Below are 16,089 nucleotides of genomic sequence, written 5' to 3'. Positions count from 1 at the left end.
AAGGTGTTGCACCAAGACTACACAAGCGTGCGCAGGAACGGAGTCGGAAACTGTCGGAAAAAGCGTCCGAGTCACAACAATGCAACACACGGACGTTGTACACCATACAGAGCTCAAGCACGTCAGAAACGGATAAGTTTTACAGAGTTTCTTACTTTATTACGCCTTTTAACAAAAAAGGCATTTCTGAATGGGAATAAAAAGAACTCGTCGCTACCCCTTTATTCCCTTATTTAGTAAATTATATTGAAGAAATTTACAGAGTACTATTTAAATAATAATTGTTTATCATAAGTTGAATAAAACACAAGATAATACATTGTTTCTACCTCCATGTTAAAACTAAGCAAATTAACCACCAAGAAAAAAACAAAATGAATATTTTTGTAATAAAAATTTAGAAACAAGTTAATGGATTAGTTTTATAGCTACATTTAGCTTCTTTTAGAACAATAATTTAAACCTTGTCATTGAATCAATCCTGTCCATTTTGTCAAACAACCCTGTCTTGTGGTAGTAATACCAACAGCTGAGAGTATAGACCTTTATCACGGTGTGGTCATCTTGACTTGATCCCATTCCAGCTCGTCCACACCAAACTGCGGCTGGACAAAATAATAGTCTGGTGCCATGCGCAATGAATGTTAGAGTTCATTGCTGTTATTGGAAACGGGGAACATAACCAAGATGGTGACGGCGTGATAAAGGTGCATTATGACGGTATTTGATTTAAGTATCAACATTTACTGACGATTAAAAACGGTAACATTTTAGTTCACATGCAAGATTTGTTATGTAGATACAATTGCTTGATAAAGCAGAATGTTTAAAACAAGTTGTTTGCAAGAAAGTTGCTTGCTGGTACTGGTCCCATGACTATGTGTGTACAACGATGTAAATTTATACATCAACACATTGATGTAGTTAATGGCCAGATATTTCGACGATAGCAGAGTCTTTCTCCCTTTCCCACCCTCGAGAAAGACTGTGCTAGGGTGAAAATATCAGGCCATTTACTATTTGTATGCATTTATACCAAAGCTCCTTTTAGTTGTTAAGCAGATTGCAAAAGCTAATTTTACCTTTACAAATTATATACATACACTGTCTACATACTAAAAGCTGTTAATAAAAATGTGCAACATTAATGACTTAAAGACAGTGGACAGTATTGGTAATTGTCAAAGACCAGTCTTCTTACTTAAAGTATCACAACATATGTATGCATAAAATAACAAACCTGTGAAAATTTGAGCTCCATCGGTCGCCAAGTTGCGAGATATTAATAATGGAAGAAAAAACACCTTTGGCACACAAAGTTGTGTGCTTTCAGATTTTAGATGCTTGATATTGGACCTTCAAATCAAATTCTGAGGTCTCAAAATCAAATCCAAATACATCAGTCGAAAAAAACGTTACTTCAAAGGGAGCCGTTTCTCACAATGTGTCATACTACCAACAGCTCTCCATTGCTTGTTACCAAGTTAGTTTTTATGCTTACAATTATTTTGAGTAATTACCAATAGTGTCCACTGCCATTAATTGTGAGCGTTTAAAGTTTAAAATAGTGTACAGTAAACCAAAAGTCTGTGTACAAATACCTCTTCTTTTTTTGTTAAACCGCAAACTATTAAAAAATTTACAAAGTCAGTACCCCTCAAGTTAATTTGTTCATTTAAAAAGGCGGTAGCCTTTTTAAGATATTGCCGATAATCCAGAGTGGTCATGTCCACACAGGCTGAGCAATCAGTAATTGAAACACATGATCTTAGAAATGTATCTGACAAAATGGGCTCTCATAATTAAATTTTTGGGGATAACCAACTGAAACCTTTCCATAACCAATTTACTTCAAAGTGAAAAGATTCTCAAAATGCTTTTTACTATTGAAAGCAGCTGTACAAGCTTCTAACCAAACTTCTAATCAAGTAAGTTTTTAACATTTATTGTTTGCGGTAACACCATGTGTGTATCTACTTGCCAGGTAGAGTTTGTTCTTCGAGAACTGTCTTGTTTAAATTCTACTGCCACGGAGTAGATTGTTCGGGTGTTCGGGAGACTTCTCAGTTCTGAAAAGAACTGTCCTGCTTATTAACTATTACCTGGGCGGATGGTAAAGAAATAGGCTAGGACTACTACTTTAGCTTACAGGATCGTTATTAACTGTACTACCGCGGAGTCAGTTCTTGGATTGGTCTCAACGTTTCGACTAGCTCGCTCTAGTCATGACTAGAGCAAGCTAGTCATGACTAGAGCAAGCTAGTCATGACTAGAGCAAGCTAGTCGAAACGTGATTGGTCTCAACGTTTCGACTAGCTTGCTCTAGTCATGACTAAAGCAAGCTAGTCGAAACGTTGAGACCAATCCAATGACTAGAGCAAGCTAGTCGAACGTTGAGACCAATCCAAGAACTGACTCCGCGGTAGTACAGTTAATAACGATCCTATAAGCTAAAGTAGTAGTCCTAGCCTATTTCTTTACCATCCACCCAGGTAATAGTTAATAAGCAGGACAGTTCTTTTCAGAACTGAGAAGTCTCTCGAACACCCGAACAATCTACTCCGCGGTAGTAGAATTTAAGCAAGACAGTTCTCGAAGAACAAACTCTACCTGGCAAGTAGATACACACATGGTGGTACCGCAAACAAAATATATATATTGATACCTCACCATGCCATGCCTCAAATCCTATATAAGTAAGTTTTTATTGCTGTGTATTTTAAGAGTGATTACCAAACGTATAGCTTCCCTTTAATGACACTCGAAATAGTTTGAATAATAAATGCCATGTGACCTCCAATCCTCCAATAAATTGACAAGGATCCGGGCTTAGAAATACACATAGGTTGGTCTTGGTACCCTTTACAAGTTTCCCATTGACTTAAAAGATTTTCTAATGGAAAAGCCCTTTTTAAAATGAAAATGGCCTTGCCCTTTCCACATGTTCAAAGATAGTCTTGGTTGCGCGGTCACACACAACCAACGTTCCCATCTATGCACGGCAAACTGCACACGCTTGTAATGAACGAACATAGAGGGCGCTGTGACTAGTGTTGTTTTCCCAACGACATATCCGGATCTAGACTGGGGCCCCTGTCTTTATCCACAAGGATAAGACAGGTCCCTGCCACTAGATCCATTGATTCCATTGAATACAATGATATCATTGGACACGTGCAGTGGCATGAACTTTCCATGCCCAAACAGTACATGTAGTACACTGCCGCCTGTCACGTCGCATATCTCTATGTGAAATGAGGGAGGTCAAAGGTCAAACTACACATCGATTTTCGATGATGGTCTCTGGCGTTATTCACGAGCCTCGAATTGTGACGTCAGATGTTCAAGCTAATCCTGAGAAGTACGGGGGCGCCCTCTATGTATGTTCATTACAAGCGTGTACAGTTTGCCGGGCATATAGATCGGAACTTTGGTTGTGTGTGACCGGGCAACACCAATGGTCTTGAAACCAAGACAAGTTCAAAGACGAAATTCCAGGCCTGTGATCTATTTGGGAGTTTAATAACTAAGCAATAACAGCGTAAGAATCAGGTTTTCACAGCATAGTCTAGATCAGGGTGGTGGCTGGCCACTGTTAATAGCAAGCAGCCACCAACCCAATGGACCAGGATTCGGGGTGGTGGTGGGGATGGGGGGGGGGGTGGGATTTCAGTTGAAATTAATGGTGGCGCCCGAGACTGGTCCATAGAAAATAGCATTGTCTTTTCCAGCGATTTTAAGGTTCTTAATATTAATTTTGCATTTTGAGTCCTCGTAAGTATATGACATTGGTGGGCCTTCATCCACTGGTTTCTGTTGTTGATTGGTAGTGGTGTTTCCATCGGTACTTCCAGAACTTGAGTCGACTTCGCAGATTATTTCTGTTTGATAAACACACAAAAAAATCAGCCTCCAGAATGTTTCTTTCCTTGGCTACAACAATAATGTAAGAGCTGACAAATCTGTTGAAAATATATGCCATAACTTAAAGGCAGTGGACACATTGGTAATTACTCAAACAAATTATTAGCATAAAATCTTACTTGGTGACGAGTAATGGGGAGAGGTTGATGGTATAAAACAGTGAGAAACACCTTCCTCTGAAGTGACATAGTTTTTGAGAAAGAAGTAATTTTCCACGAATTTGATTTTAAGACCTCAGATTTAGAATTTGAGGTCTCGAAATCAACCATCTAAACGCACACAACTTTGTGTGACAAGGGTGTTTTTTCTTTCATTATTATCTTGCAACTTCGACGACCAATTGAGCTCAGATTTACACAGGTTTGTTATTTTATGTATATGTTGAGATACACCAAGTGAGAAGATTGGTCTTTGACAATTACCAATAGTGTCCAGCATGTGGTGTCCAGTGTCTTTAAAGGAAGAGGCAAAAACAGGATTACCAACCAGGATTACCAGTTTTTATTTGTTGCATATTGCTTGATACTGGTATTCGGCTGTTGTTTCCTAAATCCTGCAAATCACGTGGAAATTTGGTTGGTAATCCTGTTTTTACCAAGGAAGAAATTTCATGCGAAGCAAATTTGTGTGCTTACAGGCTTTATGAAATTGGGGCCTGATGGTAAACAACTCAACAATGTTAGCGCAGTAATTCTTAAAGGAACACGTTGCCTTGGACCGGTCGAGTTGGTCTTTGAAAAGCGTTTGTAACCGTTTGTTATAAAATGCATATGGGTAGAAAGATGTTGTAAAAGTAGAATACAATGATCCACACAAACATACCTCTCAATTGCACGGTTTTTCCTTTTACCTCGTCGACTAACACGGTCGGCCATTTATGGGAGTAAAATGTTTGACTCCCATAAATGGCCGACCTTGTTAGTTCGCACAGTAAAAGGAAAACCATGCAATTTCGAGGCAAATTTGTGTGGATCATTGTATTCTACTTTTAAAACATCTTTCCAACCATTATGCATTTTATAAAAAACGATTAAAACCCTTTTTATAGACCAACTCGTCCGATCCAAGGCACTGTGTTCCTTTAACTCTTTCAGTCTCAAACTCTAAAATGTACGAGTTTGTGCATGTATGTTCGAGATATATTTGTTAGTTCAAAATTACCAACCTCTTACATGTACGAGGTTGAGTAAACATGTAATACAGGTCATGTACGACCTGTATTTGTTTTATTTTCTTCAAATACTTGCAGGAGGGCTTAACACTGACAGCTTGTGGGAAAAGATGGCGGTGCCAAGTAAACGAGTCCACTTGTTATCTAATAATATCAAAGTCTTATATAGCGCACGAATCTACCAACAAGGTTCTCAAGGCGCTTAGTACATTTATACAGACAGAGAGGTTACTGAAAGTTATGAATTCTGAGACCCAATTATGTAGCACCTTATAAGGGTTTAGAAGGCCGCATTTAGCAGCCACAGCCAGGAACACTGGGGCGATCCCAACCCCTTCTCTTTTCAAAAAGTGCACTGGGTTCGTTTCCATGCGTTACACAACACATGGGACCAACGGCTTTACGTCCCAGCTGAAAGACGAAGCAATGGTTTATAAGTATCTTGCTTCAGGAAAAAAGTGTCACGAATGAGAAGATATATGACATTTTCGCCAATTATGACAGCGAGAGGGATTACTTTTATGATTCAGAATCATCTATGGATATTTCAGAATAGGATTGTGACTTGATGAAGAAGGGGATACCTATACTTACTACTTTTCTTTATACAGAATTTGGAAAATTTAAACAAAAATTCTTGAATTTGGGCATTTAGAGTTTAACTTTTGAAATGAAGCAGGCACTGAAAGAGGTCAAATGGAGGTAAAATGTTTACAGTTAAGTAGGCCTGAAGGTTTTTTTAAATTAAATACTTGCATACCTTCCAACTGAACAGCCAGATCATTTCGTTCCACACTCTTCAGGCTTTGAGACAATTTTTCCTCATGACAGTTTTGCAACTTTCCGAGTCTCTGTCGCCATTGCACTAACATGTCAAAGATCTGATTGTCTACATTTAGTTGATTGTTCATCTTGATCCGATCAATCTCTGATTTCCTGAAGTCGAGGTGGGTCGCCAAAGCCTCCCATTCTCGCCCCAGACGTGAAGATAAATTTCGGAAATATTTATCAGAGAGAACACTCTGAAAGGTAAAATAGAAAACATAACATTAGTATTAATAACAATAATAATTATTAAAAGTTGACCCTCTTATTTATAGAGGGGTTACGTGATCGCAACTACATTTGTAGGTCTAGCCATGCATTATCTATATCCTCCGATACCCCAAAGCTGCGCGTTACAAATATTCCCGCAGGCACATTTCCCGCTGCGTTACTTTTTGTTTACAATACGCAATGACATATTTTTTTGATTTCATGAAAGTATACAACATAATCTTCAGTCTCCTGTAAAATGGGACAAATCTTTGCGTTTGTTGTCTGCCATACTTCACTACTTCAATTACAAGATCACATGATTTTTACTTGACACCAGAGGGGATACAAAAAACTGTGGAAGGTTGAAGTAGATGTGCGCCTTATTTCAGGCAAATTTCCAGAAATTACGATTTTATTGTAAATTGCACCTAGGTTAAAGGGAAGGTACACGTTTGGTAATTGTCAAAGACCAGTATTCTCACTTCGTGTATCCCATCATAAGCATAAATAACAAGCCTGTGAAAATTTGGGCTCAAATGGTCGTCGAAGTTGCGAGAAAATGATGAAAGAAAAAACACCCTTGTTGGATGAATGATAGGAATAAAAGACTTCTAGCTAGAAGTATTTTATTATTTGAGTGAGAAATTACCTCTTTCTCAAAAACTACATTACTTCAGAGGGAGTCGTTTCCCACATTGTTTTATACTATCAACAGCTCTTCAATGCTCGTTTCCAAGTCAGTTTTTAAGTTAATATTGTTTTTAGTACTTACCAAACGTGTAGCTTCCCTTTAAAAAAAACACCCCAAAAACATCAGAAGCCTTATTGATAAAAAATACGCTCATTTATTATTCATAATTTGTTATATTACAACTAACTATGAAAAAACAGCATTTTAGTGTTGTATAAACTTAGTTTTGTAAATTGATGGCTTCACCACAGGTTTGGCCGAGTGTAAGATGGGGGTTCAGCTAATTAGCCTGGTAGAAACCCAACAATTGATGGGGTAAATAGTTATAACTGGCAGTTTTGGCCTTCTAGTTTCCCTGCCGCACGGACTCGAGTGTTTAGAAGAAAAGGCGGCATAGAAAGGGTCCCTGTATTGACGTTTCAAAACAAGTGCATGAATTTATGTGGCGCAAAATGTATGCCGACAAATTGGGGTCGCTTGCATACGACGCCTCAGTTGTGCTTCGATGGCGTTCTACGGGCTTGAAATTCTCCTCTCAGGTGGGCTATGACATTGGTCAAATTAAAATAAAGCTCAAAGTTGTTCTTGGTTCTGTTAATTAAACTAAACTTCTATCTCAAGTCTTCAGTGCGTGACTATAGGGTACACGAGGATACAATTGTTAGGCCTACTGACAGTACGAACGCACCCATACACTATGGGTGCGTTCCTTTAGCTTCCCTGGGTCGACCCCGGCCCCGGTGAATGTTTTTTTTTTTCCAGGACAAACGTGTGCAGATAATTACCCACGTTCTTCCTGAAAAAAAAACCCGCCACACACAGGGGTCGACCCAGGGAAGCTAAACGAACGCACCCAATGTGTGTTTTGATTGTTTCGTCACCGTTTGACCTCAAAGATGGCGGCTGGATGACGTCAATGCATAAGGTTTCCTCAATGGACTCCATGGTGGAAAAGTTTCCGTATGGCGCCACCACTTTTTCATTCGATATGAAATAATATAGTATCTAATTTACCTTAATGAGATCTCTCTTTTTCTAAAAATGAGTGAAAAAGTGGTGGCGCCATACGGAAAGTTATCCCAACAAACAATTAACTTACTGCGGTTTGGTCTGGATCCATCGCTGTGCTGGCGGCCATGTTGGTTGACTCGGTGTCTGTGTGTCTCGGCCGGCTGGAGTGTGGTGTGAGAAAGACCCTTGCCTTGTTTTATGTCAGGGATCCCTATGTCAGTTCTAAGGAAGTCTGGATGCTGTTTTGTTATTGAATAAGGAATAATATGTACTTTTTGAACTGAGCAGTTGCCTTCATTCATAACAAAGAGTAGTGGAGACGACACGCACGAAGATCGAATGGCGAAACTGGGAAATACTCGGGGAATACCCTTTTACGTGTCCCGATTAGCATTTATTGACCAACTTCGGATGAGAGCTCATAAACCGTGACCACACCATGTGCGCGGATAGTCAATTCGACAATAATTCTCAATTCGCAAAACTGTAAGGATCTGTAGGAGCAAAATATCTGAGACTTAAAATATATCCAACGTCATTCTGAGCAAGGTCAATGTCAATAGAGGGTGGGGCGCGAGGTTTGCGCATCTTGCATTGCATAATAGAACAAGAAAAGCAGCACTCTGAAACATATCACCGGTTCTGTAGTTGTTCATCAGGCAGGGTGATTTTTTCCTCCATGGTTAGGCCAAATCATGTTTCGAAGGCACGAAACTAGTAATATTATTTTTCGGGAATGAAATAATTATTTTGAGGGAGCAAGATAATATTTCGCGGGATAACATCTAATGTTGCCATTGTGTTTAAAAATCACTTTACTATCACTTTTATAAAATGTATACATTTATTTCCATTTTGACAAAATTTTTGCATTATTATTAGGCCAATTATTCACTTTGCATTAAATTGTGCAACATCGAATAAACGTATTATGATTGATTACCGACGAAGTAAAACAGTATTGGGCTGCGCGTATTATCAGCAAACCACACCCAACCTGTGAGTCATTCAACTCGACTTATTAATTGTTTTAAAACATGCCTCATTGAATCGATGTAGCCCACGAGCGTATAGTTGCCGTGAACCCAAACACCGGGGTTTAACTTCTACGATAGGTGTTCTGTATTCTTTTAAGTTTTATTGTACGAAAACAAAGAAGAAATGATTTGCTTAAATTCTCTTACAAGTGCTAATTTTACAAAGACGTACAGTTCACATCCCAAACAATAATTTTGACCACATCTCAACAGTCCACCTAATGGTTTAGCAAAAATCCCCGATGACGTCATCCTTTTCGGATAAATTCGCGTGACGTAATGTGTGGGAGTGTTGTTTTATATATCAATGCGGGGAAGGACAACTCGCTACCCCCATTTCCACCTCCTTTCAACCGTTGGCAAAACCAATAAAATAATAGGGCCACAAGTTCAACTATTTTGTTCGTAAATTTCTAACACCAATATATAATCCCTGTCGATTCGCGGATGGAAATATTTCACCAGGGACTTTCACATGGGGATTCCTTAAAGGCAGTGGACACTATTGGTAATTGTCAAAGACTAGCCTTTACAGTTAGTGTATCTCAACATATTGCTTAAAATAACAAACCTGTGTAAATTTTAGCTCAATCGGTCATCGAACTTGCGAGATAATAATGAAAGAAAAAAAAACACCCTTGTCACACGAAGTTGTGTGCGTTTAGATGGTTGATTTCGAGACCTCAAGTTCTAAACCTGAGGTCTCAAAATCAAATTCGTGGACAATTTCTTCTTTCTCGAAAACTATGGCACTTCAGAGGGAGCAGTTTCTCACAATGTTGTATACCATCAACCTCTCCCCAATACTTGTCACTAAGAAAGGTTTTATGCTAATAAATATTTTGAGTAACTACCAATAGTGTCCACTGCCTTTAATATAGCTCCTCTCTACACGAAACAAACATAATATATTCATTAAACTTCCACTTGAGGGTATTTTATTTTAAGGAGACAAACAATCTGTGTAAAATGTAATGAAAGTGTCAAAAGAGAAAGGTTTCGCACCGTAAAACAATATCCACGAGTTCTTCTAACTAACTAAAATAACTAAATAGGCTATATTAATTTAATGTTCAATTTAAATGAAAAAAAAGAACTAGCTGCTACAAACTGCTTACAGATTCCCAACCAAATTTAAAGGACATATTATATTTAAAAAATAGTACTGTATTGTAAAAACTTATCTGATAAAAGGCACATTTCATATAATATTATAATAAGCCATAATTAGTTAAAATTAAGCAGATCTAAAAGACAAAGCAAGGACAAACAACAATATATGAGATTTAATGTGTTTGACTTATGGCAGGGTAAATAATGTCAAAGACCAGTCAGTCTCACTTGGTCTCAACATTATGCATACAATATTCCTGTGAAAACTTGAGCTCATTTTGGTCATCGAAGTTGCGAGACATTACACTCTTGTCACACGAAGTTGTGCGCTTTCATGCAGATGCTTGATTTCGAGACCTCAAAATCTAATTCTGAGGTCTCGAAATCGAATTCGTGAAAAATTACTCCTTTCTCGCAAACTACGTCTCTTCAGAGGGAGCCGTTTCCCACAATGTTTTGTACTATCAACCTCTTTACCAATTAAGTAAGTTTTTATGCTACCAGATATTTTGAGTACCAAGTGTCCTCTGCCTTTAAGGTAAATTAACTGACAGGAATGTGCTTATGGGTAGTGGTCACGTGACTTATAATTGACAACTATCTGTAAAATACATCCACACATTAATCCTATTAGTTATTTGACCAGGGGAAAATATTGCGCTTCTGCATGCGTCCCCATGCAGTGGAATATCTCCCCTCATTTTGTTTACACAACGGTTATAATTATTATGTCCATCTTTTCATTGATAGTAATTATAACATAATAACGTCGGGCGCCCTAATAACCCATTATTGAATGTTTTATACATAGTGTGACTTGTCTAAGGTATACAACTATATAACTATGCTTAACTATTATTTAAAAAAGTAGTAAGAAATAGTAAAGTCACTGTGAGCAGCCTATACATGTAATTGTCATTATTAGGATGTTCTACATTCTGCATGGGAATTGAAACACATGTCTTTGTGTAGGCTACACTACTTGTTTAAAAAAAAAAATTGTCAGCAATTTTGTTACGACCATTATAGCTCTGCTGAGTGCTGTGAAAAGTGAAGAGTAATAAGTACAAAATGGTAGGCCGGCCCCATACTTTGTGTGTGGGAAGAATCTTGCTATACCCACATATACTGCCGGGCACCAAACGATGTTCAGTGGAAGTGAAATGTGGAGTCCTTAACTGCTCCCACGATTGTCGTGTTTTTGTCGCCTTTGACGTGAACATTTGTGTTACCATGGTGAGTTGTTTCAGAATTTGACAATTCGCCTGTCCTCACTAGGAATAACAAAAAATACAGAAACATGTTAGACGAAACACACTGCTAAAATTTAGGTAATTTGCTACCACGTAGGTAGGCCTATAAATCTGACAAAATGAAAGAATACATAAGAGTAGACTTGGATTCTCAGTCAGCACAAGAATTTATACACATGGGGGAAAATCTTCAATTTTTTTTTAGCGGATTTGGGCCTATTATAGTGTCTTGTGCATGAGCGACAAAGCAACCTGGCACCACTTCATCAAAACTGCTTCTACTATTCCGTCCAAGGACGATGGATGATGATGATGGTACATACAAACAAACGAAAACGCAGAAGCAAAGTGAATCAGAAACAAATTTATTTAAACCTCACATTGCATGCGTTGAACTAGCTCGCTTTGAAGTGACGTAGTTTTCGAGAAAGAAGTAACTTTCCACGAATTTGATTTCGAGACCTCAGATTTAGAATTTCAGGTCTCGAAATCAAGCATCTGAAAGCACACAACTTCGTTTGACAAGGTTTTTTTTTTTTTTCATTGCTATCTCGCATATTCGAAGACCAATTGAGCTCAAATTTTCACAGGTTTGTTGTTGTATGCATATGTTGAGATACATCAAGTGAGAAGACTGGTCTTTGACAATTACCAATAGTGTCCAGGGTCTTTAATACAAACATACATTAAAGGTCTTTTACCTAACACGGTTTGCAATTTTTAATCATTAGATCCGATGGGACATGTTTTGGATATTTTGTATACCTTCCAATTTAACAGCCAGATCTGTTTGATTCACAGTCTTGAGGCTTTGAACCAAAGTATTTACATGACTGAGATGTAAATTAGGTCCGATATTCTGGCGCCACTTCACGAACATGTTGAAGATCTGATCACGAACACTCTGGTGGTCCTTCTTTAGCTGTTCAATCTCTGACTTTCTGAGGTCAAGTTCGGCAGCCAAAGTCAGCCACTTTTCTGTACCCAGTTTTGAAGCCAAATCGCGAAAGTATTCATCACTCAGAATCTTCTGAAAGGTAAAAAAAAAAAGGTCTGCCTTCAACAACGACACTCTTGTGAAAGACCCTCGAAGGCTACACGGGACGATGAAATTGTTATCTTTCTTTTGCATGCTGTGATAAAATAAAACAATAGTAGGCCTATACAAAATCTAGAATAAGCGTTCAAGTAAAAAAATTACAACTTATATAGAAGAGTTAAAACTTAATAAAAACAACCCAAAACATAAAGTTTACCAGCAGTCAGTTTCCCTTGTGGCTTAAACCACCAGGGGTTTAATTGGTGTTTGTGTTACTATAATAGACATGTAATAATTTTCAAATGAGGCGCTCCATACCATAGAGCACACACCTGTGCAATAATGCAAAGTGCGTGCGTGCGCAATGCTTCAAAGGCAATGGTAGCAATGTTTGCAAATCTAGCTCCGCATTTTTTTCAGAGTTGATAATCGGTTGTTTGAGAATGTCAAACCATGCACGCCATAAGAAGGGTCTATATAGGTCTACATACTTAGAATTTTGCAAATACAACATTAATTTTTCAACAAAAAATCAAATATAAAACCCCCTGATCATGGTTGTGTTCCTTGGACATGGAGGTAGCTTGGACTATCCTCTTTAAACGGACACGTTGCCTTGGATCGGACGAGTTGGTCTTTAAAAAACCGTTTGTAACCGTTTGTTATAAAATGCATATGGTTGGATGTTTTAAAATTAGAATACAATGATCCACACAAATTTGCCTCGAAATTGCGTGGTTTTCCTTTTACTTTGCGAACTAACACGGTCGGCCATTTATGGGAGTCAAAAATTTGACTCCCATAAAGGGCCGACCGTGTTAGTCAACGAGGTAAAAGGAAAACCGTGCAATTTGGAGGCGAGTTTGTGTGGATGGTTGTATTCTACTTTTACAACATCCTTCTACCCAATATTTTATACCCAAATGTTAGCATAAAACGCTTTTCAAAAACCAATTCGACCGATCCAAGGCAACGTGCCCATGTAAAACCATGAGCAAGCCTTGTATTGCTCTACTGACCGTGCAAAACTTTTGATTGTTTGAATTGATGTCATAAATAATGTACGGTTTCATGTCAAAATATAATTGTTTTTCTGAAATCCATTAAGAAATACTAAAGCCCCATGGGCCGGGCTAAGGAGACAAAAAAATGTGTTTCGTGGATACTCCCCTTTGTTGTATTATGGTCGCCCCGGCAGCTATTTTTCCCCCCAAACGACATTGCAATGATTTGGTGAAAGAGCAGGCCAGTTTCATTATGACGTAATTTTGACGGAAAGAGCCAATTTTGACGGAAAGGGGACAAAATATTGCAATGTCGTTCGGGGAAAACAAATTCGCGCCCCGGCCCTATGGTCTTGACGTATGAAACATACCGTTCAAAATTTGGAACAATTTCCGTTGATAACGTGCACAAATAATTTACGTCAGATATTTTCATAATTGTCAAAAATAGTAGCGTTTTAAAAACCTATCCGAAATATTCAGCTGGGTCAAGATGACTCGTGGGTGTGTCCCTTGGACACTCCCCTTCGTGATGCTTGGCTTATGTGGTCTTGGGGAAAAAGCTTCAACATAATTATTGGTTTTTGTCACAAGAATGTTAAATATTAAACTAATAATTCAATTTGACAATCGGATGCCGAAAATTGAACGTCAACTTACTGCAACTCCGTCGTTGGAATCCATTGGTGAGGAGAATGCCATCTGTAGGATATTTGTTGATATGTTTGTAATTGTAGCTTGCTAAGGAAAATGTGGCAACTGATGACCAAAACGCACCTCTCAACCACCAATGTACGAATGACGGCGACTGGGTGTAACCGTTCACTATTTTTATTTAATGAATCACACACAATGCCAATTGGGTAAAACTCACCTGGAAATACCCCGATTGGAAAACTATGGAAAGCCATAAATGCAAAAAAATGCCACAGCTTAACAATAATTAACCCACACCTGTGACGTAGTGCTATTGTTAAATCGGTCCATTATTTTGCACGAATGGCGCGATGGGTACATCTATTCACCCATTGTGCATAAAAGAGTTAGGGAATAAAGTAAATGAAGTCAATGACGCCATGGACCATATATTATTTTGTTTTCAATGGTTTTTAACACAGGTTAATAGAGCTACACATGTATTGCAAAATGATCGTTAACACTTTCCACAAGTGAACAGCTACATTATTAAATTATTATTTAGCTGAGATGTTAAAAAATAATTATAGAACTACAACAGTAATTTAAGCAGGTCTTAAAGTCAGATAAATCAATTTCATTTTAACCAGTTTTTTTGTTTTTTGTTTTTATTAATTCAAAATGCTTAATTTATCATACACAAACATGGTAAGTGGTAAGTCCCTAAAATTTAAGATTGCAAAGATACTTTTTTCAATATCATCATAAAATAACAGGAATTCAACTGAAATTGTTGATCATAAAGGTAGCTTAAATTTGTTTATTAAAAACAAATCTGAAACTACAGGCTTGTACGCGGGTAGGTCACTTCTTTTATCTTCACCTTTTTTTTTTTTTTGTAGACCGAGAAAGTCTGCTACAACATCATCTGATAGTCTGTTTCTATCACTAACTTGTACACATTTACTTAAAGTCAAGAAACAAAATCACTTATCTGCTGCCACTTTCGCTCCCGATCTATGATGCCACTATCGAAGGAACGAGCATATTTCCTAAATGTTGGTCTTCGTCCATTGTTCACACACCACCAGTGGTGTTCACTAGAGTGAACAAGCTTACGTAATACATACAAACAATTGACTTAAAAATTAAACAATATCGTACCATTCGTGCGAAATAATGGAGCGATTTTAACAATAGCAAGACGTCACAGGTGTGGGTTAAGTCGCATAATGCCCTCGGTGAACGCGCCATTCGTGGGTACGAATGGCCCTCCGGCTTCGCCCTCGGGCCATTCTTACCCACGAATGGCGCGCACCTCGGGCATTATCCTATACATAAACAAAACTGTTGTTAGTTCTATTGGAAACAGAGATGGGTTTTTTGCGGGGGGGGGGAGCCTAATCAGCAATGTTGCCAAGAAATGACCCTTTATGTACTTAGTTTATCTCCCTATCTTTTTTTTTTTTTTGAGGGGGGGGGGGTCTGCCGCTTTTTCTTATTCAGTTTCTTCATCGCCACTTGTTCGATGTAATGGTCTTATCATGCACTCTTGATTTCTTATGTCCTCATTCGTCACGTCTGTTACGTTAAGGAGAATGGACGGGAAAGTGTAGATTCGTGATAAAATGTACGAGCCGAAGGCGAGTACATTAATATTCACGCATCTACACTTTAGAGTATTATTCTCTGACTTTCTATTTCCCCCATTGGTTATGTACTAGTTTCAATGAATTTGATTTCTCAATGACAATAGTAACAACACTAGAGTTGTAGTCTATCTAATTTCGTGTACGTTGTCAAACGACAGCTGGTCACATCTTTAAATATAATTTTACAAAATATTTATAGGCATACTAGTGCTTGCTACATACTACAACGTTGCTCAGCTAACAATAATTGTGTTACTAAAGTGATTTTTCTTAGCTGGAAAATGTTTTTTAAATTCAGCTGTGTTTTTGTTGCACTTCGTATTTCAGCTTGGAAAGACAGTAGTTTTGAAGTTGAGCCAGTTACTAGCCTTGCTCAAGGCAGTCGAATTAATCACTCCGAAAAAAGGCCGCCGCTGTACCGTATAAAAATCCACCCGTATTCACTGTGCGTAACATCGCACGACACGATGCCCCCCCCCCCCCCCCATCCCGTACACTATCCGCATGCGGTTAGTGGTAC

The 16,089-nt window shown here is 38.2% G+C and overlaps 2 protein-coding genes across 2 annotated transcripts; both read right to left on the bottom strand.

Moving 5' to 3' along the window:
• Positions 1 to 133: 133 nt before the first annotated feature.
• On the bottom strand, positions 134 to 8,201 carry LOC139934835 (ankyrin-3-like). The gene is made up of 3 exons (XM_071929278.1): positions 7,924 to 8,201; positions 5,856 to 6,117; positions 134 to 3,881 (listed from the first exon to the last, which is right to left on the bottom strand). The coding sequence occupies exons 1-3, from the start codon at positions 7,960 to 7,962 to the stop codon at positions 3,670 to 3,672; spliced, it is 513 nt and encodes a 170-aa protein (XP_071785379.1). The 5' UTR covers positions 7,963 to 8,201; the 3' UTR covers positions 134 to 3,669.
• Positions 8,202 to 10,975: 2,774 nt separating this feature from the next.
• Positions 10,976 to 14,144, bottom strand: LOC139939873 (uncharacterized). The gene is made up of 3 exons (XM_071936031.1): positions 13,942 to 14,144; positions 12,004 to 12,268; positions 10,976 to 11,259 (listed from the first exon to the last, which is right to left on the bottom strand). The coding sequence occupies exons 1-3, from the start codon at positions 13,981 to 13,983 to the stop codon at positions 11,135 to 11,137; spliced, it is 432 nt and encodes a 143-aa protein (XP_071792132.1). The 5' UTR covers positions 13,984 to 14,144; the 3' UTR covers positions 10,976 to 11,134.
• Positions 14,145 to 16,089: the final 1,945 nt, after the last annotated feature.

This window comes from Asterias amurensis, chromosome 1 (genome assembly GCF_032118995.1).
Source record: "Asterias amurensis chromosome 1, ASM3211899v1".
In the NCBI taxonomy this organism is placed as follows: domain Eukaryota; kingdom Metazoa; phylum Echinodermata; class Asteroidea; order Forcipulatida; family Asteriidae; genus Asterias; species Asterias amurensis.
Note: the sequence above shows the minus strand (reverse complement) of the source record. Positions and strands in the feature narration are given on the sequence as shown.

Coding starts and splice junctions, on each gene's coding strand:
- LOC139934835 (XM_071929278.1), bottom strand. CDS start 7,962: ATGGCCGCCAGCACAGCGATGGATCCAGACCAAACCGCA. Junction 6,118..7,923: donor TGGATCCAGACCAAACCGCA/GTAAGTTAATTG, acceptor TTTACCTTTCAG/AGTGTTCTCTCTGATAAATA. Junction 3,882..5,855: donor TCTGGCTGTTCAGTTGGAAG/GTATGCAAGTAT, acceptor TTTATCAAACAG/AAATAATCTGCGAAGTCGAC.
- LOC139939873 (XM_071936031.1), bottom strand. CDS start 13,983: ATGGCATTCTCCTCACCAATGGATTCCAACGACGGAGTTGCA. Junction 12,269..13,941: donor ATTCCAACGACGGAGTTGCA/GTAAGTTGACGT, acceptor TTTACCTTTCAG/AAGATTCTGAGTGATGAATA. Junction 11,260..12,003: donor TCTGGCTGTTAAATTGGAAG/GTATACAAAATA, acceptor TGTTATTCCTAG/TGAGGACAGGCGAATTGTCA.